The sequence below is a fragment of the Fusarium oxysporum genome, chromosome V (genome assembly GCF_013085055.1).
Source record: "Fusarium oxysporum Fo47 chromosome V, complete sequence".
Lineage (NCBI taxonomy): Eukaryota > Fungi > Ascomycota > Sordariomycetes > Hypocreales > Nectriaceae > Fusarium > Fusarium oxysporum.
Window position 1 is genome coordinate 680,584 of NC_072844.1, and position 23,457 is coordinate 704,040.

A 23,457-nucleotide genomic window follows, 5' to 3' on the forward strand; every position below is an offset into this window, starting at 1 on the left:
TGTTCTGTTCTGTTCAGTCATTGTGACGCGATGCACCAGCCAGTTCCAGCTTGTGAAACATAGCGTACCCAACACTGAGGTTGCGGCCGTTGCAGGGACCAGGTAAAGACGGCACATCCAATTTCTTTGTAAGGCTTAGTTGGAAAGATCTGCGAGGCTTTTCAAAGGGCATTCATTCATCAAGCCTGAACATCAGAATTAAATGCAGAGTTGCCTCGGGCACCGGCAAGTCCATTATCAAACAAGAACACAGCGGAATTGAAGCGCATATCACTCCCATTTGGGCAATTCGTGTCGCGTAAAATTGTCTGTCTGTTCAGCTGAAGCCTCTAAAAGTTCAGCTGGCTGGGTTTGATGTTTCTAACACCACCCTGGTCGCGGAACTGGAATCGATCACGTGATAACTCGTATAACTGCGCTGTTCGGGACGTACTGTCTGGGGAGCTACGAGGTACATTCGTGGGATAGTTGATGTGTTATTTGACGGAAATAGATGAGACGATGGTTGCTTTGAATTGACGATGGGATTTGAGAAAGTGTGGCTGGTGGCATGCTGTAGGATGGAATGTGGCGCTGGATGGTATGGCGGGGTAAATTGATGTGGCGCAGTGGTTAATGTAGAAGGAGGGGCAAAAAGATGGAAAAGTTGTGGAAGTCATGATTCACACCGAGGTTGAAGCTTAATTTATTTTACTTCCTCGGTTTCGAGTTTCGCATGACTGATCCATAAAAACCACTTTCTGTTGACTGCAGATTCTATTTTTGCTCTTGAAATACCAACAGCTACGAAGCGATCTAAGAATATCCAGGTGAATATTGCAACTTGCGACAGGCGCACAATCTGGCAGAAGACGATTCCACAAGCGCCGATCAGGCATATAAGGTTTTCACATCGAAGGACAACCAGGAAGACGATTCGAAGCCGCAGCAGTGGGAGGAATTTGGCCACAACTTTGAACCTGGAGAGCTTGAACTTCTCAAGCAAAGTATCGCCCAAATGGCTCTCAGCAGGATCGACGGCCAGGATGAGCTATTCGTCGGAGGGTAGGTCTCTCTCACCACTAAACAATTTACGGACATGCAGTGATAATTATTTCCCAGACTCTGGGCTTTGCGCCGCTCAGACTCGCTGACGGATCGTCGCATCACGCATGTCCTCTCCCTCGTCCCATTCGACATATCAAGCCTCAAAAACTTCAAGGACGAACCATGGATCGACTACGGAAAAGACCTACAACACCAAGTTATCGACATTGACGATGTGGAAGACGCTGACTTGCTGATTGAGCTGCCCAAGGCTGTCAGATTCATCGAGGAAGGTCTAGGCGCGAGCTGGCTTGCGAAGGATGAGGAGGATGGGGGCGTCTCGTTAGAGAAGGGTGTCGAGGACCTCTATATTGGAGAAAAGAGGAGGAAGAGGAAGGGAGGCGTCTTTGTTCACTGTGCGGCTGGAAAGTCGAGATCTGTTTCGGCGGTTATTGCTTACTTGCTTAGGCGATATCCAAGCCGTTTCGACCCTAATATCACGCCGACTGCCATTTCGGATCCGACCCACTCGGTTCCCCAGACTGAAGAGAAGCGTTCGAGAAAAGATACCGCTAAAGAGGCTGTCCATGCTGCACTTACGTTTGTGCGCAGAACTCGACCCATGGCTGAACCCAATGAGGGCTTCATGGAGCAGCTAGCCTTGTGGTGGGAGATGGGTTGCCCGGATGATATCGAAGGACACCCTGTCTATCAGCGGTGGGCTTACAAGCGTGAAATCGACGAGAACCTTGCAGTAGGCCAGGCACCGACAAGGCTTCGCTTCGAAGATGAAGAGACCCAGCCTCGTGATGACTCGGGTCTTAGTCTACGATGTAAGAAGTGCCGTCGAACTTTGGTCACGGCACCCTTCATTGTGGAGCACAAGCCTTCTGACAAGAAGTCCTCGGCGTCTACATGCCAGCATTACTTTGTCGAACCGCTTAGTTGGATGCGCGGGGTCCTTGAACAGGGAGAGCTCAACGGAAGATTATTATGCCCCAATGCAAAGTGTGGCGCTGGTGTAGGCCGGTACGACTGGAAGGGTTTTCGGTGCTCCTGCGGCGGATGGGTGACGCCGGCGTTCTCGCTACAGAAGGCGAGAGTCGACGACGTCGTCAAGCGGCCGGCGACTCAGAGCATGGGGATCCGGATGCCGCCCGGGTTAGCTCCACGGAGCGGAAACTTGTGAGGACAGGTAAGGGCAGAATTACTACCAACCAATACTACACAAGAGCGCCGCATAAACACCGATTCAGGCCCATGTTACCGATCCGTGCCTTGAGAGACCCGGCCTCCGCGGACCTGTTGTTATGTCCGGTGCTTAAGACATGCCGTATACTGTTTGACAGGTCCGTCTGGACATGGAGCTTTACCTTTCTCGAGATACATTCCGCTCTGGCATGCTGCATCTCTCATGCAAAACGAACCACTGGGAGAGAGGGAGCAAAAGCCGGCGGGGTCCTGGGCGGGATCAAAAGCCTTAGGGCTTACAGGGCGTGAGGTGTGCGCTGTGGAAGGGAGAAGAGAAAGTGTGTCTTGGTGCATTTTGCATCTCGTCGTGGATAAGCCCGGGAGACTCGGGCTGCATGAAGAGGGGATCTTCGCAGAGCAGATGGTTCCTGGGAGACAAAGTCCGGCGGAGAGAAAATGGAGTCCGAGTTCGGGGTCCAGAGAAGACCCAAGGCATCAGCACTAGACCTCGTTGGAGTGTCGTATCACCTCTACCTGTCAGAGATCAGATCAATATCCAAACAGAAGAGAGAGTAACATGCGCACGCCTCTGTTAATACATACGATAGTGCCCTACAGCCCTGCATGAGCAGATCCTTCGAATGTTTAGCTCCATGATTCGACGTCTTGTTGTCTTATTCCCATGTGGATCTTCTTCTCCATAATTGCTCTACTTTCAACTATTCAATCTAATCGAGGCAATTCTGATGGCAGCCCTAGCTAGAATCCTTCTATATGGCCCGGCGTCTTACATAGCTCGATCCACCACGGAATTCCGACATAGCCCAGCCACTAGCTGACTATAGGGCTGATCCCAGGATTTAAAACCATGAAAAAAGAAAACAAAGAAGAAATACAGACAATCACGAAACTTGAATACGCTACGCTTACTGATATACCCCGTTTCGCCTTGGTCTGAAAAACCCACATCGGGCGTAAGCCAGTCAGCACCACCGTCTTCACCTTGGTTGAAGGATCGCACTCATTGTGGGAAAACCTTGGATGCGAGCTTGTACAGCGGGGACATTTGCCCAAAGGGCCTTTCTACCTATCGCCATTTGATCTATGATGCGTCAAGGCGGAGAAAAAAGAAGACAGCGCTGTCTTGGCGGTTCCGCTTACGCCCGGCGATTGCCCTTTGGGGTATATACTTTATCTTTTTTTGTCTTACCAGTACCATTTCAGCCTTTTGAGGTTTGTATTTAGCCCTATTTTGTGTGTAAAGCTGAGTTATCTAAACGCCATGCTTGGCGGGTATAGCTTCGAGGTTGGTCATAGCTCCCCTTGTCTATTCTCATGACGTCTTTGCTCGCATCTTGATACCGCTTTTGAACTCGAGGCTATTGATAATGGGGGAGTGATACTGGATAGTATGGACTAGTTTGCTGGGAACTAGTCAGAAACTATCTACCCGCAGCGTGCCTCATCGACGGGTGCATCTTACTGCATGACACGTTTTCCCCGTCTTGGGTTAGAGTGCGTGTTGACAACGAATGTTTTACGCAGTAGTTTTTGGGAGATGCAACGGTGCGAACATAGCAAGCGAAGGAATATGAACTATACCTCGGTCTTGTTTATGAACTGACCACTTGAGAGTCAGCCCTATCTTGTAGCCTGTCCAGACAAAGTTATTCCAGCAAGGCCCTAGAATAAGGGCAGAGTAGCACTCATCTACCAACTCTACAAAGGGAGGGGCGTGGTGTGAACCGTTAGTCCGTCTCTCACACACCCCTGAAAAGGATACCTGCTCGTCTGACAGCATACAAGTACCCAACCTGCGAAGTTCGTCTGTCTATCCCCGAAGGGAAAGGCATGCGTTTTCTGACTGCAACCCCAACCCACCGGAAGGATTTGTAGCCGTTTGGACCCCTTCGATGGGGGAGAGGGATCTTCGGGAAGTCTTTTTCCTGGGTCTTTGTTTTTGTTGGTTCGCTCGCTGTCAACACCCTCGGCATTCCCGATTTATGAAACCTGGAAGCATGAAACTTGATGGGAGCGTTTATAGAAACATGAAAAACTCTATTTTGAGAGGGGAGCTACTGCATGGTGTCATACCTACGTTGCCGATAAGATTCGGTCTGTGTGGTTGTATGGTATGGTATGGGAGCTAGTTTGCAGTGCTCTTGTTGTCGCGCCATCACTGTAACGAGCCCAAGCCGTCGGTACTTGGCCTAGACCGCTTTCTCACAGAGAATATCTTGGAGAGTCACATGTCTTGTTTTGCATGTCTCATGTCAGCCCTATAACCACGCTGTGGAGTATCTCGGACTCGGGGAACTACAAGTCACGGACCGAAAGACCACAATCTGTGGCTTTTTACCAAGGAAAAAAGAAGTGACGCTATTCTATATCATGTCATTGCATGCGACGACATCTAGGATGATTCAGTTGCAGGAGTAGTGCTCTCAATGCATGTCACTCCCCTAAACCTTTCGATCATCATGTATATCTGCAGTCATCACCTAGAGAAAATTATTCCTCTCTCTACTGTTCTATTACAAACAATAGCATGATTCTAAATTCTTATTCTGAACATGATGAATCCTCTGACTCGCTTTTCGTGGTGAGGCCTCTGTATCTCGGATCCGAATCTCGCGAGGTCACCGAGTCTATACGCTTACACCTAAGAGCTAGATGCCGTAATTCTGCGGAGATTCTTACAAGGATGTAAGTTGCCAGAAATCGTCACCTTGACACCGCTTCACGATGGCTTTTTCTTCATTTCCGCGCGAACGAGTCATTGGCGAGACGTCACGATACCCCCTCCGTTGGAACTCAACGATAACTGATCAATCAGACCTCGAGACAAGCGAGCATCACATCACCATTATCATCACAATATTGAACTTGTATGCCCTCTGAGTGGGAGTTGTCGCGGCTCTTCCAGCTCTTGGTTTCCAAGCCCAAAGATGTAAGCACTAAATAGCACAGACGCCCCGCACCCTGAGGGTCACATCCCATGGATTTCTTGCTATCCTATCCTGTCAGACGTTTTAGAATGCGAGATCAGTACAAGAATCCCATGTCGTCTGTTTACTAGCATCGGGCGAGATGTGTGTGTGCACTCCCTACGCTCAGACCAATCATCTTGCAGTTGGTCTGCATGGAAAACTTAAAGACCAATGCAGCTGTTTCAATAAAAGGGCATAATCGTCGGCATAGTGGCACGCTAAGATTGGATGTTCTTTGCGCTTGTGGCTTGCGTGGTAACGAGACCGGACGTTGAAAGGTTAGCGTCATGATGCCGGAGTTTACGGTTCACTGGTCAATCCGAGACATGACATGACTTGCCTAAATAGGAAGCCAGTTATGGCGAGGTAGTTAAACTAACTGATGTGATATGTAATTGAGAAATCTCTGCAGTTTGTGGAGAGTGGCTTGAGGACGACAATAGTGTGTTGGCATGCGATCAAATGAGAGCTCAAAGGACGCAAACTCTGAGGGAGAAGTTGAGATGCGAGGCTTGACTAAGTTCTTACAAAGTATTTTAAATACAGTCTGGTTAATTATAGGACGGCGAGTAGCAGAACTGCCACTGAGTTGCAACAAGGTTGTCGATGTAATGAGTATTAAAGTTATGAGATATTACCTGAAGATCGCATATTCGCCTCACATGGAATGTTTCTTCTCGTGTAAGCATAAATCAACTCCGCTCAAGTCAGTTGGAATACTCATCCAAGCATGATGCGAGCTTGTTTGTGGTGTTGGCATCATTGTCATGATGTTATACTCCTAGTAGTGACTATACAAGCCATGATGATACAGATGGACGATACGGTGACAATTACTGCGATGTCACCTTTCTGCATCCTTCCATCTTGTATGTTGAAAACGCCAGTATCGGCTCTCTATGACCTCTGCTTGAGTTGTCGGCTGTGTGTCGGCTTCGTTATGCTTCCCTCACAAGGAGTCATAGCAACACTCTGTCGCACTCAGTCGATTCCAAGAGCTGTGACCAAATAACAAGTAAATCACGCAGGAAGTGTCGAATGTTGTTTCGGTTTATCTCTTGGATTTGTATATGTCTTCGAATTGGTTCGATGGTGATCAAGTCGCATGTCTCTTCTGGGAGATCCTTTTTGTTGGTAAACTGTTCCCATTTTGTCACCTAGCTCTTCCCGTAGTTATAAACTCTGGAGTTGAAGAGGTCTCATAGGTAGAAGCTTTTACGCAGAATTCTGGTGCATTGTGGCCGTTGCTGCCCTGAACGCTGCCTCTGGCCGTCACCAGCTTAGGAATGGCTCCAACGCCGCGAAGATGACTACAACGATGCATCAATATATCCCCTCAGAGATAGAAGGAAACTTAAGGCTTTATTCTCAATTAACAATAATATTTGGATAAGCCGAGATATATCTTAGGATCTTGGGATCTTGGGATATTTTGAAATGAACTTGCAGACTCATTGACTGGTTATTCATTCAGTAGCAACTTGAGAAACTCCTTAACTACCTAGTTATTCTGCAGCTTTTAACATAAAAGCAAGTCTGGGTTGAAGACTGGGAATGCTTCTCAATTGATCGTATTAGAAAGCAGCTAGCTACCGGACGGAAGGACCCAGGTCGGGAAACCAGGGTGAGCCGCATGTGCTCGCAGACAGCAGAGTCCATCCTATACGATTAGCGAACCATATGGGCATGCTACGTCTTGGTATACTGACTTGAAAGTAGGCATCGGCGGACTTGACGTCTTTCTCGTTGGTGAGAACATGCCTCCTAAACTTCACATTGGGATCGTGGTTTGGTGGATGAGGATGATTCTGAAGTCTCTGAATTTCGCAAATGCCGTCCGAATCAAGAGTGATGCATAGACATTCAGGGTCTTTTAGTCTTTCCTCAGAATCTGGTGCAGCTTTGCCGCGCTTCCAAGACGTAGTGCAGGAGAGATCCTTTCTGATTAGAGTTGTAATCATAGGTTGTCTAAAACGTAATCGCTTCTTGTGGTTCAGGCGATGTACCATATTCCAGAAATATGCATCTGGGCAATGAGATTGAACCATATCAACAAGTCCCAGAGGGAGTCGGTTGAGGAATGGGAGATCAGCAATCCTCACTGCTCCTGATATGGCCGCTCGACTGACACGCAGAGGTCCAGGAATGCCAAGTTCTTTGGGGAAGAGACACATGTTGTCGAGTTTGCGCCACGCCAAAGCTCTCCCGACGTAGTTGACCCCGTCTTGCGGTGGATTGGGCGTACTGAAGATTCTCAAGAAACAGTCCGAGTGTATGAAGGCAAATCCTGAAAACTGGCGGACCGTCTCATGGCGCCATCCCCCACGGCTAACATTGTCAAGATTAGCAATAATCCAATGTCCGGAAGGAAAACGATGACACCAGACTGCGGAGCTTTAGGCGAATTCCTGTAGGAAATGAACCGGCAACTCAATTTTATACGCTGACTCTCCTGCATCGGCTATCAATGCATGGCAGGCATCGCATTGAGTATCACCAAAGATCTTGGACATTGTATCAATGGGAACCACACAATAGCTAGCTGGGCTCAAAGTATGGTGTTCGCCGCAAGGGATAAAGTGCTGGGTGAATCTAGAATAAAGATAGAGAAAAGCCTAGATGTTATGTTGATGTCAAGTTTGAACATGAATGATCATGAGAAGAGAAGGGAAAGGCATGGCATGGTAAGAGCAGGACATATACTTGTTCTTGCCCCTGAAGTTCCCGTCAATGCAAAGGTAGAAGGTCCAATGATGGCTGAACCACACGTGAAGAGCAATGTGTGTAAAGATTCAGGCTGCAAAAGAACTGAAAGCTCATGATGAACCGATCACCAAAAGTGTCAAGATGTTCCTCGAAAACAGGGACATTCCTATATGAGTTTCCGAGACGACGGAGAGGAAATTGGAGAAAAGAGTGAGTTGATACCAGAACCCTGGCGCTGTGAACCTAGTCACTTTCGTGAACACCTTGTGAACGCAAGGAAGGTAGCTAAATTGACGGGTAGGTTACCTACTAGGTAAGTAGGTAGGATGAAGTGCGTTTCCGCTTGATAGGTACCTTTCCTTACCTTGACTTAAACGGGCTGGCTTGCCCAGTATTCCCAAGGTTCGCAAACCCTTTATGAGAGTTGCCGTATGCTCAAAATCCTCAACACCTTGCCTAGTGAGCTTTCAAAATTTGATCATGTTAAGTTTAGCCTAGCTCGCCGTCCTAACACGACAGTCAATGATAGCCGCCGCACAAAAGCCTCCTTTCAAACTCCAACACCGGCATCGCCGTCTCCTACTATCGACTGGGCGCATCAGAGGGCACAGAAGGAAAATAGCCAGGCTTTGATGCTCGTTCCCGATCAGCTTTTGCAGCCTCGGCTTGCCGCTTCTTCAACAATCTTTGCTGGTAAAAGGCCCTGTTTCTGTTAGCATGTTGCCTCCCAAGCAAACACACAACATACGTTTTCAGCTCAAACACACGAGGCTCTTCCTCAGGAGGGGGGGATTTGTCTTCCTTGTCCTGCAAAAGTCAGTCATGTCAAGACAAAATGATATAAAAACTCACCTTGTCTTCATCCTTCTTCTCATCTTTATCCTCCTTGTCTTTCTCCTTATCCCCATCCTTTTCCTTCTTATCCTTATCCTTTTCTTTCTCCTTCTTCTCTTCCTTTTCTTTCTTCTTCTTCTGCTTCTCCTCGTACTCTTTCTTAACCCTCTCCTTCTCCTCCTCTAACTCCTTCTCCCTCTTCCTCTTCGCAGCCTCCTCATCAATCTTTGGCGTGCAAAAGTACCGATCCTTGAGGTGAACCGGGCAAACAAAGAAGAAATCCTACCATACCAATCACATAAGTTTAAGCTTACAAAGGGATCAGCTGTATTTGCTTTGCGTGTCAGTATCCCGCATACCTTTTGATCAGGTGTGATTAGCACTGAGGTGCTCGACTTGTAGCAGATATCGCATGCTTTGGCCGCTGTCTCAGCAACTTTGCGGAGCGTGTAGATATTCGGAAACGTAGTCGCCATGATTGCGATTCAGAAACGGCGATATTGTGAGACAAAAGATTGTTTGTTTACTAAGACACCTGACGGCTCGTATCACACGAGGTCGGTGAATAAGGCTGGGCTGAGTTGGGTATCGCGGGGAAGCGTCCCGTCCAACTTTGACGTCAGCACCTGATAGGGCGAAGCATCCCCTGAAAGGTCTGACAACAGCGCCTGTAACCCGCCAAAACTAGCACCAGTCCCTGGCTAATAAGCGCTCTCCGTCATGAATCGCTATCTTATCGCACTTCCAGGAAATATGATGACCTATGCATATCCGATCGCCACAACCAACTTCTAAACAATTCTCTTTCACCCAATTTTTCAACCCCCAATCTCTTAAAAAAGCTGTGATAGTCCCACAGCAAGACGATTGGATTCGGTCATGGGCAAAACGCTCGATACGGAGAAGCTGGGTTCCGTATTTGGAACCCGGCCGGATATTCTTGAAGGAATTCAGAGAGCAGCTGGTAAACAATACCCCTGAAGATGTTATTCGCGAAATACTAACTCTGGAGTCTAGATACGCCGGGACGGATCGCTCTGTTCAACGAAATTGCGACTCATGTTTACGATCAGTTGTTAAATGGGGGTAACGAGCCCGCGCACAAGAAGAGAAGAGTCGACGTTCAAACAAACGGAGCCGCGAATGGCACAAAGCCTGTTAAGACCGAGACGAATGCCGCAGATGAGGCTGTTCTTCTCGAAATCAAGGAAATTTCAGTTTCTGTGCCCCAGAGGAAGAAGTTCGAGTTGTGTTTTACAGACGGCCACATCTACGCTCGCGCGCCAAACACAGCAGCACCGATTCCAGCTATAACCTACGCGTGGTCAGACATTGGTACGCGTTACCGCATTGTTGTTATGGGTTCTATGCTAATCTTGCGCCAGAATATGTTTTCTACCTCCCTGTACCCGAAAAGAACCAGGTCCAGCACAACTATGTCATTTTCCCACGAGGAACATGTCTCCCTTCCAAGACGAATCCCCCGGCCGAAGAGCCACTCGTGTTTACAGTTCCCGCGACTGCGCCCAAGCAGGGTACGATAGGTGGACCTGACGCTGGAAGCGCGGCTGCAGTTTCGGACAATTACAAGTCTTTGTTTCACTGGGCTTTGAACCGCCATCTCAAGCCTAATGGTGTCAGCATTATTTCAGCCGACCCCAACAAGTTCCAGAGTATGGTGCGACAACCTCATCGACCGAGCGAGAAAGCTGTGCATGTCAAGGCCTTCAGGGGCTCCAAGGATGGATACCTTTTCTTCCTCGAGAACGGTATTCTCTGGGGATTCAAGAAGCCGATGATGTTCATTCCCCTGAGCCGAATCGCCGCGACGAGCTACACCAACATTCTCCAACGAACATTCAACATCGCAATCGAGGTCTTTGCAGGCGAAGGCGATGCGACCGAAGAAGCTGAGTTCTCCATGCTGGACCAGGAGGACTATAGTGGAATCGACGATTACATCAAGACGCACCGTCTCCAAGATCGCAGTATGGCCGAGCAGCGTAAAGCTAAGCTCGAGCTTGCAGAGAACCGCGGATCCAAGAAGAACGGCGAAGAGGCCGGAGACGACGCACCAGCTGAAGCTGGTATTTCTGAACTTGCAAAGGCACAACTGGACGCTGAGCAAGCGCTACAGGATGAAGAAGATGAGGATGAGGAGGACTATGATCCCGGTAGTGATGCGGACTCTGATGGTTCAGGGGAGTCCGATGATGATGATGACAGTGACGACGACGATGAGGACGAGGAAGACGAGGAGGATGCAGAAGGTGAAGCCGAAGACGGCGATGAACAAGCTGAGGGCGATGAGGAGGAAGAAGAAGAGCAAGAGGAGGTTAAGCAGGAGCCAGAGCCGGTCAAAAGAAGCCGAAAAGCTGCCACTCCACCAGCCGAACCTGTACCACCATCAAAGCCCGCCAAGCAACCCGTTCAGCAGCCCGTCGTGAAGACAGGCTGGGCAGCACTACGAAGTGTTCCTCGAGCGCCAGTCCCTGAAAGTATGGACTTGGACGAGGAGAAGTTTGATGTTGTCTAATGATGCGGGTGTATGTATATATGTAATGATAGACTTGGCGGGATATGAATCACGGCGGTGTACACAGCATAGGACTCGAGGAACATGAATATTATCAGTGCTGAAAGAACACTGGTCGATGTGAATATGTTATTGATACAATTTTATTGATGTCTGAACGGAAAGGGAAAAGAAAGTCTCCGCAACAAAGGACGTAGTAAGGAGACCCATGGTATCATTCCATCACCGAACTTCAAAGCAAGTGACTTTCCCTCGACTTATCCTCGACCTTGACCTCAACCTCAACCTCATCCTTATTCTCATCCTCAGCCCCGTTCACTTCTGGGTAGGCGAGGACTTCAGTACGACCCCTTCGGTGCCACTCAGCAATAAGTATTTTACAATTACCACACTGATGAAGAACATCCTTGGTCGAGGACATAAGAAAGGGAAGAGGTACCAGCAGCCAGCAATTAGTGATGAGCGCAATCCCGGCGAGGGCACTACAAACATCAGCAACCATTTCTTTCTCAAGAAAGACAGGGCAAACTTACAGAGCGAAACTACCAGATTTCAACCTTGTGATAGTCATGGCCCTTACTCCACACTTTGGGCAAACAACTGGTGCACTCAGGCTTTGCAGTGTATGGATCGGCACACTCTGGGGGTCCTGCTCCTCTAGCTCCGGCTCGAGCGGTGAGCCGAAGTCGCGGGACTTGTAGCCTGAAGGTTGTTGGTTATCATGCTCGAGGGAGTGATGAGGGTGATGCTGATGATGCTCGGGATTAGGTGCTAGACCTCGTAAGCAAGACTACCATGTATACGCACGAGCAACGTGACGTACTAGGTTTCTCCATTGTGAATGTGGATTTAGGTACAGTTGTTGATAAGATGAGGTCCGAATCTGGTGTCTTTCAGCGTTGAGCTGTCCAGTTCTTCCCAAGGACGTCTTGCAAACTTATGAGGATGATGAAAGGATGATCTCGGAAGTTTCCTTGTTCTACTGCGCCAAGGTCAAAGGTAACCAAGTCACACAACCTCATGATCAAGGAAAGAACCAAACACGGCAGTAAAGTCCTCTCCTCATCAAGAGAGTTCAACGGGCGGAAGGTGGCACCCAACATTTTGGGGAAGAGGCAGTGATGTCACGAATGAAGTTGAACTCGTGTATTGCTCGTCTGTAGAAAACCTTCCATGCCCGAAGGTGATGATCATAACATGAAACTTGTAAGTTGTGCTGGGTCGAATCGTTGGCCGACATCACAAGCTTCGCTTGCAACAGTAGAAAGGTGAAAGGCCGCGGCTGTGTACTTAACGATCCATTTGTGGCGAGTAACGATGCATCACGAGGTTGAGCAGAAGAGCGCGTGTAAATAAGAGGATGTGTTTTCCTAAAAATAAGCCAGGTATAGTTGGGGTCTGTTATAAGTTGGAATGGCGATACATTCCCATTTCTGCAGCTTGGTAGGTACTGTAGTGAGTTGTAGATAGATGCATATATTGCTGATGGGAGTGCGCCTGTGCGTCAAACCTTGCACTCACGCAGGTAACAGAAATACAGAAAAGTCTTCATCAAGTCCAATTAAATTAAATTCAATCCATGTTCCCAGAAGAAACTGTTTAATCCTCTCCATCTCAAGATGCTCATCCACGCAACTTCACGCTCCAACACAGCTCTTATCTTATCACCAATCTTATCTCCATCTCCACAGCACGTGACACCTTCCAAACTTTCCATTCCTCCATAACCGCATCACGACCTCAATCGCCAGATTGATCAATCCAATCCCCCATACGATCCCTCAAAATGACCGGCCGACACAAAGCAATTCGTCTTCCACCTCTGAAGACCCTGCGCGTCCACAACCCCAAGCGCCAGGTCGAGAATCCCTGCATCGCCATCATGTCCAGCGTTCTCGGTACGAACTCCCCTCCAATTCGACGGCTCCTCGCAGATCTCGGATGGCATACTGACAATGGATACAGCATGCTGGGCCTCAGCAGGCTACAACGCAACGGGCTGCGCAGCAGTAGAGAACCAGCTCCGCAAATGCATGGACGGTCCGGCTCCTCCCCCCGCGGGCACGAATACGATTAACTACCATCTCGCACGAATGCAAAAGTACATGACCGGGCCGAGGAAGCAAAAGTAGAAACGGACATAAAAACGAAGCAGAAGAAGAAGGAAGGGTTATGCATTTCGGGCGTCGGAAGCGCTGCTTTTGCTGGGATGGGATTGGATTCGAGATATGTACAACAATACCCGCATGGGGGATAGAAGGGAGGATGTATAAATATCGCTGTACGATACAGTTACAAGTACAATTCAAATCATGACAATTTGAATCAACAACAAATCGATGGTGACGATACGCGGATAAAAAGGATTATGGGACTTATAGCTACAACATCACAATATGCATAACGGACCAGTTCATTCAAAGTGTTTGCATTTCACTACCTCGCTCTGCACAACACCTAATACTTAAATCAACAACTCTACCCATCATAAGGCGCACACCCAATGCCACAAGTTTCCCACATCCACCTCTATTGCGCTGGGGGGAATCACACCCAAAAACAAAAAGGAACGACAAACCCGAATCTTGAGAAGACAGACACAAAAAAAGAAGTTAAATGACAAAGAACGAGAAATCAAGAGAATGATGATGAACGCCCCCATTTCTTAATAGTAGCGCCGGATCCCATGAAACTGTGCTGTAAGTGACTGAGAAGATGAATGATCCCTGCACAGAAAACAGCTTTAATCTAACAATAGAAAGGACGCATACAATGCGAATGGGCCATTTCTATGCAAGAAAAAGCCATCCCGAACCAAAAAGAAGTCTTAACCCAAGAAAAATAATGTCCATGGGATGAATGAGTGGCTCGAGTAGGCGGTTTTTTTCGTTATATAGTGACGATAGAAAAAAGAGATGTGTTCGAAAAGTCGAGTTCGCTTGCCGTCTATATGATAATGTATCGGCCTTGCCTAGTCGTCCAGACGCCCTTGGTCGTTATCGTACCTTTGATCATGGATGGTTTCTTCAAGTAAATATATGAATGTTTTGTTTTCCGTGCGCCGAAAAATGCGGTTAATGATCCGTGGGTATCCTAAGCACAATGCACCATTTCTGCCTCCTCTCCGGGTGGTGGGTGTCGATCGACGTTTGAGTGTGCGCCTGTGAGAGGATGTCTAGGAAGTGCCACCGACGCAGAAGAGCTCTATCTCTCCTACGCCTCCAGAGTACATGTTCCTGACACCTTCGCGCCACTCCATGAAGGCGATCTGGATATCATCATCGCCTTCGATTGCGACAAAGTCCCCGTCTTCGTCGCGGTATCGAAGCTTGAGCAGGCCCTTGCTGATACTGCTAGTAGTGAAGCGGGCGAGCTTGGCGTCGATGCGATCAACAAGAGACTGATAGGTAATATTGAAAGCCACGACCAGGGTGACGTAGTTTCCTGCCTCGCAGTTCACCCGAACCTTGAGCTGTGTTGGCAGGGGCATTTCCGGGCTTAGAGGGTTCGAGTTAGGTGGCATTGTTGCTGTACCAAGAGCTGGGGACACTGTTCGTGAGTTGGCGGCAGCAGCGTCAACACGAAGAGCATTTCCTCCAGCGCCGGGCGTCATTGATCGTGGATGAACTGGTTGTGAAGGGAAGTGGTTCATGCTGCCGCCCACACTGCCGGTGTGCTTGTGCATGCGCTCTCGCTGAGCGCCTGGGCTGTTTGTTTGAGCCCGAGTTGGCTGTTCATTTCTTGGTGAACCTGTTTGTTCTCGGCCAATATTGGGGTTGTGGCCAGGATGCAGATGTTGAGGAATACCAGGGACCGCTGGAATGTTTCCGTGGCTAGGCTGTCGTGTGCGTGGCATTCCTGGTCCGTTAATATCAGGAGTGCTGTACGAGCGGTTCCTCTGTTGAGCAGCAAGAGCAGCCTGGTTGTTTGAGGCCATTGCTGGCAGTGAGGGTCCACGAGGGTTACGTCCATGAGGGTTCGGTGAAGGACCGTCGCGAGAGGGAGCACGTGGCATGGCGGGTGCGGTGTAGCGGTTACCGTTACCATCCTCCCATGTTGGCTGAGGAGTGGCACTCTTGGGAAGTCCATAGTGAGGCGTTGTGAACATTCCACTGGCGGTGCTGGTTCTTGATGATGCTGGCGACTCGGCGACAGGAGAGAAGTAGCTATCGCCCGCCCAGGCACCGGGTGAATGAGCACCATTTGCTGCTGTCTGAAGGCTGAGCGGTGCGGGGGGCGCTGGTAGAGGGAATCGAGGCGGAGGCGCTCTCACCATACCGGCCAGTGAAGCAGAGCTCTCTCCGGTTCCGGCCCGAGCGCGAAGGTTACTGGTTGAAGCTGTTCGAGGCATGATGCCCGCGGGGGGCCCAGTAGGGTACCCAGCGGGTGCTGTTGCCGGTCCGAGGTCTTCATCATCGTCGTCCTCCTGCAGGTATGGATTCTCCAATCCAGCCCCATGCTCTCGTGTCCAGGCAAAGTCGGTTGAAAGCGAGTCTGAGTTCGCGGACTGGCGCGGCACGTTATGCTTCCTCTGGGTCTCCAGAGTCATCACCCATTTCCTCAAAGTCTCTTCGTTCAAGAACTTGATGACAAAGTTCTCAACACCAGGGTCTCCCTTCCACCATATCTGTACGCTGTGATTGCCTTCCGAGAGTTAGTTGTGTCGATTACTCCGAGGTTCATAACTTACCTGGCTTAGAAAAGGACACAATATCAGTTACATTAGTCATGAAAATTCTGCCTTTCAACTGAAGCTTGGCACTCTTGTTCCGCGTCTTGGTACCTGATGACCGCAGCTTGTCCTTCTTATCCTTGCTCTTGCTTGATGAGATCTCCTTGCAGCACAAGAGAATAGACTCGAAAAGGTAGATTTCGTACTTTTCAAGGTTAGTGTCGGGCCCCTGGAATCTGGCCAGCAGACTTACATCCTTCTCTTGATCTGTCTTTCCGGTGATCACACCATACACGCCATGCAGGAGAAGCTTGCCAAATTGTTCCACCTTGTGGTTTTTCCAGTCCTCAACTCGGCTTGTAAGATCCTCGAGGGCCTCATCAAGCAAGTCGCGGTTAACGGCTTCGTTAGCCTTTTTCAGCACTCGCTCTGCGGCTTCACAACCACTGGTCAGATCTATCTTGACTTCATCATCCTCGCTCTTCTTGTTCAAATCCTGCCATGTATTAGCTATTGAATATCAAAAAAGCGCAATCAACCCACCTTGAGCAACAGAGGATATTTCACCAGTCTTTGCATGGGCTTTAGCAGGAAACCATCCAGGGTATTGAAATCGGCTGCCACGGGGTGTGAGGAGCGTTGAATTTTGTCGAAAACCTGATTCGCAACCATAGCCGCCTTACGCTGGTTGGCGATAAAAGGCTGGTAAATGTCGAACGCATCCTCGTACATAACGAAGGGAGCCCCCCATCGTTGGGCGTCAGCAGACATGGAGTTTGTTGTCTCTACTCGAATCAAGAAGCGGCGCTGGAAATCGAGAATGGCGTTGATGTTGAGGAAGATCTGATGGAGAGTATCGCCAGGAATTTCGCCTTGTTGTTCGAGCGTCTTCTTCAAGTCGTGCAGGTTCTCGAGGTCTTGAACGTATTTTCGCTCGGTGTCGACAAGTTCACGGATGATGTGGTCTCGGTAGGTCATCTGTCCGCCCGTGGGCTCGTTGTTTCCATCCCCGGATTCTGGTAGAGGTTGAAGAAGATATCCGCGTTCCTCTGCTCGATCCAAGACGTAATTAACAACTTGAGTCACCTATTTCATCACTTTAGCTCAGTCTACACACCATGGCCAGAATCTACCAACCTTAACAAAGCCGCTGGTATCGTTACCCATCAAGTCAGTTATCACGAAACTATGTGAAGATGGAATATCTAGGTCCTTCATGCAGGCCTGAACGAATTTGAAGATGGCGATCTTTGACTTCTTAGCTTCATTAGCGCTAGGGTCCTCGACCTTGAGCTCTTCATTAGGTCGCAGGGCATTGTAAATGAGGAGCAAAGGGTATCCTGTTCGGAACAGGTTCCATAGGGGATCAACAGGATCATTGGGGTCTAGTTGATCGAGATAGGGATCGAAGCCAGGAACCTGAGCCAAGCGCTGCTTGAGCGAAATGCAAATCTGGTAAAGCGATCGTGAAGCGTCGGCCTTTTGGTTGATAATATTCGCTGTGGCTAGCACGGGACCGCCGTTCTGTGGTGTGGCGGTCGTAGCCGTGGACAGAGAACTCAACGAAGCCGAGGAGCCAGCAAAGGCTGTCGAGCCCGAGAGTTGGCTGGCGCGTGGCGCATGGTTCATACTGGTCTGCGAGAAGCCACTGAATCCGTTGGAGTTTGGCTGAAAGGCCGGAGTTGTATTATTTCGTAGCAACGGGGCATGGGCCATAGCCTTCTACGCCATCCGTCGAGAGGGAGCGACTTGGGAGAGAGATAGAGAAACGAAGCCGACAGCAGGGAGGGCGAGAGGGACGTTGCAGCGAGGAAAAGGATGTCGAGGGAGATCAGTTCGTGTGGAAGCGCCGTGGGGATTGTCTTGGGTGTGAATTGTCTATGGATGTCACTTGGCGTTGGACTCAGGAACGTTTCAACGCGCGGTTCGACGTCATTCGGCGGTGAATCAGCGTGAGATTCGAACGTCGATTTTTCGCAGCTGCAAGACAGGACAGGCGGGGTAAGGGGGTGTTGAGGAGGAAGTGTCGAAGCGAAGCGGTTTGAGGGAGTAATTCGAAGGTTGGAGCGACAAAGGGTTGATCGCGGCGGGAGTCCCTCTTTGAACGTATACTTTCTGAAATCGGCAGCGGGCCTGTTGATGGCTGGTCGAGAGTGTAGAGGTGGTGGTCTCGGGGGGTCAGGCGGTGGAGCGATCGAAGGGGGGGTTTAGTGAAGCGGATCGACGATGCCGAAATGGAAGCTGGACAGTTTTTGAAACGATGGAAGTAGATTCTTGTCTGATCTGGCAGGCGGGCCAAGTATTCCGATGTGAGTTTTTTTTTTTACTTTCTGAGTAGGGCAAAAGCAGTAAGAGGAATTAAATTAGAGCCAGAATAAACCGTTGTTGCCGCAGTTTTGGTCAAAGGAAGGATTTCGACGAGGCTGGGCGTAGGTTTAAGGTAAGGTTGAGCGGACGGCAGATGGGAAAGTCGTTTAAAGGAGGGAAGACCAAAAGCGGGCAGTGAGCTCAGGACAGGATAGGAGCAGCAAGCAGCAGCTGGGGAGAGGAGGCAGAACGGAAGCGGGCGGTTGGCAATTTAGCGGTACTAAGGCTACTGGGCTGTTAGTGGAGGTTTAGTTAGTGATTTATGATTTAGTGGGGGTGGGCGCGGCCATTTCAGAGGCTGGTTGGCGCTGGAGTAGCCAGTGAGTGGACGGGAGGGATTGGATGTCATCGGTCTCAGTTTAGGTGAGTGATACTTTACGCGCTGACATTGTCACTCCGGAGCAAATGATTTGACGGGCTTGATATGACTCGAGTGATTGCATATTAGGTGATACTCTCTCTGTATCCCTCTGTACGACAGTTGAAGCACAATCTCTTGAGTACAAAAAAGCCCATGATCTGGAAGGGAAAAGGGGATCAGACCCCTGTGCAAATGGAACTGTGCGCGATATGACACAGTCGACACTGTACCGCAGGGCGCAACTGTAACCGATGGAGTCCGTGCGATGAGTTCGAGGGACGTGCATTTCTTTGGGCATTAACAAGTCTTCCCCGGTGCACATCCTATCTCCATCCATCCTTATCCATTATGTTTCAAATTAGCCCAAAGCACTTGATCTTCCTCCTCGGGCCTTTTTAAATCGTCATCAGCAAGTCATCGACTATTATTTAGGTTTTGCACAAGAAAGAAGCTTTCTGGAAGGAGGTCAATTGGCACATGAGTCGTGCTCCAGGCGAGATGCTGGGCCAAGACCCTGATCTACGAGATACCTGGTCCAATAAAACACCAAAATCCAATGGTAACAGTAAAGTGTTACCAAGCATTGTCACTAACCACTTCCAGTCCCACATGTCCTCTCTCAGATTCAGGGATCAACAGGGGTACGACGATACTGCCATCGCTATCAGCGTTCAAGCTAAAACAGAAGAGAAGAAAAGCATTGCTGTCACCGTCACATGGCAAGAATTTGACTTGACGCCCAAAGAGGGGAGGGGGGGGGGAATACAAGGGTCTTGAGAAAGACGATTGACTTGACATGGATAAGCCCCTGAATCCGCCAGAACGGGTGGTGTGGTTCCCCTCCTCTTCCAGAAGGACATTGCATGAATGTGCAAGGAAGCTTTTGAACTTTACAGGCATCCCATTTTTCCTGTCTACTTCGATATAGGAAGCTGCATCAGTTTGACACATCCGAGGAGAAGCTTCAACACACGTTATCAGCAATCATGACTGATGTTCAGTGATAGATCTATCTTGTATCTTGTTCACATCAAATTGACTTGTCTCTGGGCTCAATCTACAGTTCAGAATCGACGCCATGTGCCCACTGCCCACGGCGGCTAGTCACCTTTTCACATACCCAATCGCCGCGACAAGATATCCTCAGCAGATCTTTGCAGGTAAGAAACGCAGCTATCCGAAGTATTTTCTTCTCATCATGAGATTTTACCGCAAGTCTCTTCATGAACCCTTCAAGCAAAAGCAAGCACGCATCCTACCACTTCAACTGCCAATGACCCCTGCCTGACATCATGGGTCCTAAAGCTCTTCAATCTCTCCAAGCTCAGGGGAGGCGCTCGCTAGCTTTTCTTAGAGAAGGTTTCATGGAACCTTTCGAAGCCGGCTTTTGGCAGTTTCGCTGTTGGTTTGCTGCACATTTCCGCTCCCCATTCGGGAATAGTCAAAAAGACATGCATTACAGCGTATGCAAATCTGAAACCCGTGGCTTAATGCACAGGCCAGCAACAAGCTTTTGTGCAGGCAATCCCACTACCTGCATCATATAAAAGCCAAATCGAGGGACATGGACAAAGAAGGCTTGCATGTAGAATGCTAGAATCGGCCAGAATGAACTTGGGATATTGAGGCTAAAACGTAGCTTGAAACATAGAACTGCCCGCTTTTGGCTCGACTTGCTTATACGCTACTGATTGTCTGTTTATGCCTCAGCTGCAACTATCGACGATCTTTCCACAAAACCACTCGGGGATCAACCATATTCTGTCCATGATCAGCGCCCCCAGTGCTTGTCTTTCTCTTTAATATCCGAGACCTTGGAACTTTGCAAATCTCTTTCCACATATCGTATCGGCCATCGCCCGAGTGCTGTGAAACTTGAACCTCAGCTCAATAGGCAGCCTACATCAAGACTATCTCGTACTATTCCCGTGACACTTTACTACTGTACACATTTTGACTTTTTCTTCGTCGATCCTGAAACAAGGTGCCATCCCGACTTTGTATGTGGACAGTGTTCATGTGGAGACCAGAAGTGGAAATACTCCCGCCCAAAGTCGGGTGCCAAGATGAATTAGAACTCGACGCTTTTGTTTCAGGAACTCATGCGCCTCCACAATTTTCTTCCTCCATGTTACAGCCTTGTGGGTGGGTTCTCGTGGCTTCTTGCGTGTCGATAAGCTTTGGGCTATGGCTTGACGATGTTTGTTTTTGGCACGGTCGATCCCGCTAATGCCTGGTGAAGCTGTCAACAGCACATGGATATGGCTTGCCGAGGTTGAGAGCCGTGAAAGCTAGGTTGATCTTGAAAGGGATTGAACGCGGGGTTGAGTTTGGATACCTAGTATATGCAAACTTCAGGTGAAGAGTTGAGGCTGTTTGCGCAAAGGGTATAGATTCCGGGTTGAGAATTAACTTTCTATGGTGTATATTCTGGATATTGCGGCTTGCATCCAATAAGTCGGCCAAAGAGAACAAGACATCCCATCAAAGAGTATGTCACGGCTCCTCTCACTCTTTGTTGCACAACCTCCCCAAAGACCTCTGGTCCTTTCCAAAAGACGGGATAGTTATCATGAGACCAACAAACTGTCATGACAGAAAGTAGCATTCCGACCGTACCCAATGCGCCATCCTTCTTGTCCATGATCAAGCTAATCATGTTGCGAAAGAAGACCTCTTTGTCCCCATCGCCAGGCTCAGTCCATTCCCTCACAATGAGGTCAACGTCCTTTCCCGCTTTCCCTTCGTCCGTCTTATCTGCGCGCATGTATTGGTGGATTGTGTACCGCGGTATAGTGATGATCCCGTCATCCTTTGAGAAGATGGCTGTGTGGTCTCCGACTGTCACAAGAGCATAGCCTTGGACGACTTGAAGGTACTCAGTGTGAGTCTCGTGCCAGTGAAGGCCTGTTCCTGGTGTGTTGTCGCCGGCTCTCAAGTAGATGTCAACGACACCCGGCTTGTTTGTTTGGGATGAGAAGTCGATGCCTCCGGGTGGGATGAAGAGCTTGTCCTGGTTTCGTGTGACTGTGCGGGTCATGATAAGCTGCTATGAATTCAGGAGATTCGGGTGAGGATTCGTTTGCAACATATCTCTGTATGATTATGTTCACGAAGTGGCAGATCATTCGGAGTGGCTTATATATCACTCAATGAGCCTATTAGCACGTCGGCGACTTTCATCGTGATGCGGGAAGCATTACGCCGATCGGGGGCTATTTCCGGTTCGACCTGGAAGTAAGCGCAAATACAGGCTAATCAACAACAAAAAATTCACATGGCTTGAATTAAGCACTATAGTCTGGAATTATTCTCAGTGTTTGAGGAATACCTGTTCAGTTTGCTCTTCCGACGAGTTCAGGAATAGAAAATACGTCGTCAAATCCACTTACCCTATAAATGAGCAAAGGGATCTACCTAAGGCTCTGTTGACCAACACTTGCCAATTTTTAGTGAATATAGAGTGTAATAACTCTGAATTGATTAGTAGTTGGAATATTGGAATCCTTATGTATGTTCGGTATGAAGCTGAACAGACACAATCCATGATTTGCCAGACAAAAACTATGCGATACTTCAGCGCACATCCAAAGAAACCAGGGCTTGTTCTTTTCGTCGTCTGTATTGCTGGATTGTCCATAGATCTGGTTACCATCATCGTTCAGCACAGAAGCGCACGCTATAGATGCTCTGGACAACTCTCAGCCATTCTCATCATGGGCGGAATCATGGTGCGCGCTCAACCGCCGTATCTGAATTGGAACTTTTGCAGTCTTGGAGTACAGACTGTCAGCTCAAGCAATTATCTCGGCGTTCTTCATCACCAGCCTGTCTAAGCATTTGTTAGCCCAGCGACCTTGATCAGCTGGAGTACACTCGGTGATTGAGATCAAAGCTCAGTCAAGCAACATGTAAAGGACCATTTAGCTCCAAAAATGTAACCTGTAGTTGCAACTCACCCAGGATTGTCAAGTCTGGCCTCATATGCTGTCCAAGTAAGCCCACAAGATAATATGCTGTCTAGATTAAACGATGATCACCTACACAATACCCTACTGAATGGCGCACAAGGCCATACCCAATATCGACCACGTTCTAGTACATTCTAAGCTTATTCGAGCTTACAAAACACAAAGGAGAACCGCGTATGGTATCCGGTCGCTTACAGCTGTGACAGCTGAAACGGCACGGAAGTGCCGAAGAGAATAGCTGATCATCTAAGCCTTTTTTGTTAGAGAATCTTCAACAACATGACACCAAAAGTGTGACGACTGAGAAAAAGCAAAGAAAGGGTTGGGGTTCTTTGCACTTGGGGAGCATTGATAGTCATTGATGTCTTGGATTGATCATGCCGACATGAGATAGATGTGGGGGTTCTTGGGTCCTAGTCTAAAGAGGTTCCATGATCCTTAAGCGATCCAGAGCTGGTGCCAAAGCAAAACTACGTGATTTCGGTCAAAATATTGAGATTGGCATCAAGATAAGCTCGGGGTCTTTGGCATTGTTCATTGACTGGCTACAATCGAGGTGAAACTCTTTTGAAGAACAACTATCCTAAGCGTCACGTTCGTAGAGTCATCCATGCTCTCGGAATGCCCTACAATTTAATGATCTTTCCCCAGTTCCCGGTTTTCAGCTCTAAATCCTCTCTGAGCTCAGACGATTGCCACAAAACTCCGTTCAGATCTCCTACTCGTAACATCCTGGATGTGCGGAGGGCAGACTTCTGCTACTGGTCTACACTCATGGCACAGGCTTTGAAGCACTGCGCGAA

General features: G+C 48.8%; 9 protein-coding genes across 9 annotated transcripts; 3 read left to right on the forward strand and 6 right to left on the reverse strand.

The window, feature by feature from the left end:
* Window positions 1-521: 521 nt before the first annotated feature.
* FOBCDRAFT_239664 (uncharacterized protein) lies at window positions 522-2,215 on the forward strand (the record flags this gene model as incomplete). Its single annotated transcript, XM_059610274.1, has 5 exons — window positions 522-555; window positions 810-1,044; window positions 1,102-1,368; window positions 1,404-1,442; window positions 1,495-2,215. The coding sequence occupies 5 exons, from the start codon at window positions 522-524 to the stop codon at window positions 2,213-2,215; spliced, it is 1,296 nt and encodes a 431-aa protein (XP_059464844.1).
* A 4,581-nt stretch (window positions 2,216-6,796) lies between these two features.
* On the reverse strand, window positions 6,797-7,381 carry FOBCDRAFT_201226 (uncharacterized protein; the record flags this gene model as incomplete). The annotated part of the gene is made up of 1 exon (XM_059608998.1): window positions 6,797-7,381. The coding sequence occupies one exon, from the start codon at window positions 7,379-7,381 to the stop codon at window positions 6,797-6,799; it is 585 nt and encodes a 194-aa protein (XP_059464845.1).
* An 809-nt stretch (window positions 7,382-8,190) lies between these two features.
* FOBCDRAFT_222484 (VPS4-associated protein 1) lies at window positions 8,191-9,319 on the reverse strand. Its single transcript, XM_031183320.3, has 4 exons — window positions 9,107-9,319; window positions 8,766-9,029; window positions 8,662-8,720; window positions 8,191-8,616 (listed from the first exon to the last, which is right to left on the reverse strand). Exons 1-4 carry the CDS (start codon window positions 9,221-9,223, stop codon window positions 8,496-8,498), a joined length of 561 nt encoding a protein of 186 aa, XP_031038962.3. The 5' UTR covers window positions 9,224-9,319; the 3' UTR covers window positions 8,191-8,495.
* A 134-nt stretch (window positions 9,320-9,453) lies between these two features.
* FOBCDRAFT_222486 (uncharacterized protein) lies at window positions 9,454-11,437 on the forward strand. The gene is made up of 3 exons (XM_031183323.3): window positions 9,454-9,711; window positions 9,765-10,082; window positions 10,133-11,437. Exons 1-3 carry the CDS (start codon window positions 9,627-9,629, stop codon window positions 11,281-11,283), a joined length of 1,554 nt encoding a protein of 517 aa, XP_031038965.2. The 5' UTR covers window positions 9,454-9,626; the 3' UTR covers window positions 11,284-11,437.
* Window positions 11,438-11,515: 78 nt separating this feature from the next.
* FOBCDRAFT_273676 (LITAF-like zinc ribbon domain-containing protein) lies at window positions 11,516-12,119 on the reverse strand (the record flags this gene model as incomplete). The annotated part of the gene is made up of 3 exons (XM_031183324.2): window positions 11,516-11,765; window positions 11,817-12,054; window positions 12,107-12,119. The coding sequence occupies 3 exons, from the start codon at window positions 12,117-12,119 to the stop codon at window positions 11,516-11,518; spliced, it is 501 nt and encodes a 166-aa protein (XP_031038966.2).
* An 897-nt stretch (window positions 12,120-13,016) lies between these two features.
* FOBCDRAFT_222490 (mitochondrial 37S ribosomal protein YmS-T) lies at window positions 13,017-13,733 on the forward strand. The gene is made up of 2 exons (XM_031183325.3): window positions 13,017-13,181; window positions 13,249-13,733. The coding sequence occupies exons 1-2, from the start codon at window positions 13,070-13,072 to the stop codon at window positions 13,413-13,415; spliced, it is 279 nt and encodes a 92-aa protein (XP_031038967.1). The 5' UTR covers window positions 13,017-13,069; the 3' UTR covers window positions 13,416-13,733.
* On the reverse strand, window positions 13,696-14,043 carry FOBCDRAFT_33225 (uncharacterized protein). The gene has a single exon (XM_059612134.1). The coding sequence runs from the start codon at window positions 13,943-13,945 to the stop codon at window positions 13,769-13,771; it is 177 nt and encodes a 58-aa protein (XP_059467175.1). The 5' UTR covers window positions 13,946-14,043; the 3' UTR covers window positions 13,696-13,768.
* A 348-nt stretch (window positions 14,044-14,391) lies between these two features.
* On the reverse strand, window positions 14,392-17,974 carry FOBCDRAFT_33228 (uncharacterized protein). The gene is made up of 4 exons (XM_054704505.2): window positions 17,093-17,974; window positions 16,499-17,041; window positions 15,974-16,451; window positions 14,392-15,927 (listed from the first exon to the last, which is right to left on the reverse strand). The coding sequence occupies exons 1-4, from the start codon at window positions 17,669-17,671 to the stop codon at window positions 14,459-14,461; spliced, it is 3,069 nt and encodes a 1,022-aa protein (XP_054560480.2). The 5' UTR covers window positions 17,672-17,974; the 3' UTR covers window positions 14,392-14,458.
* Window positions 17,975-20,648: 2,674 nt separating this feature from the next.
* On the reverse strand, window positions 20,649-22,034 carry FOBCDRAFT_222495 (uncharacterized protein). The gene has a single exon (XM_031183328.3). The coding sequence runs from the start codon at window positions 21,721-21,723 to the stop codon at window positions 21,100-21,102; it is 624 nt and encodes a 207-aa protein (XP_031038970.2). The 5' UTR covers window positions 21,724-22,034; the 3' UTR covers window positions 20,649-21,099.
* Between the last annotated feature and the right edge of the window lie 1,423 nt (window positions 22,035-23,457).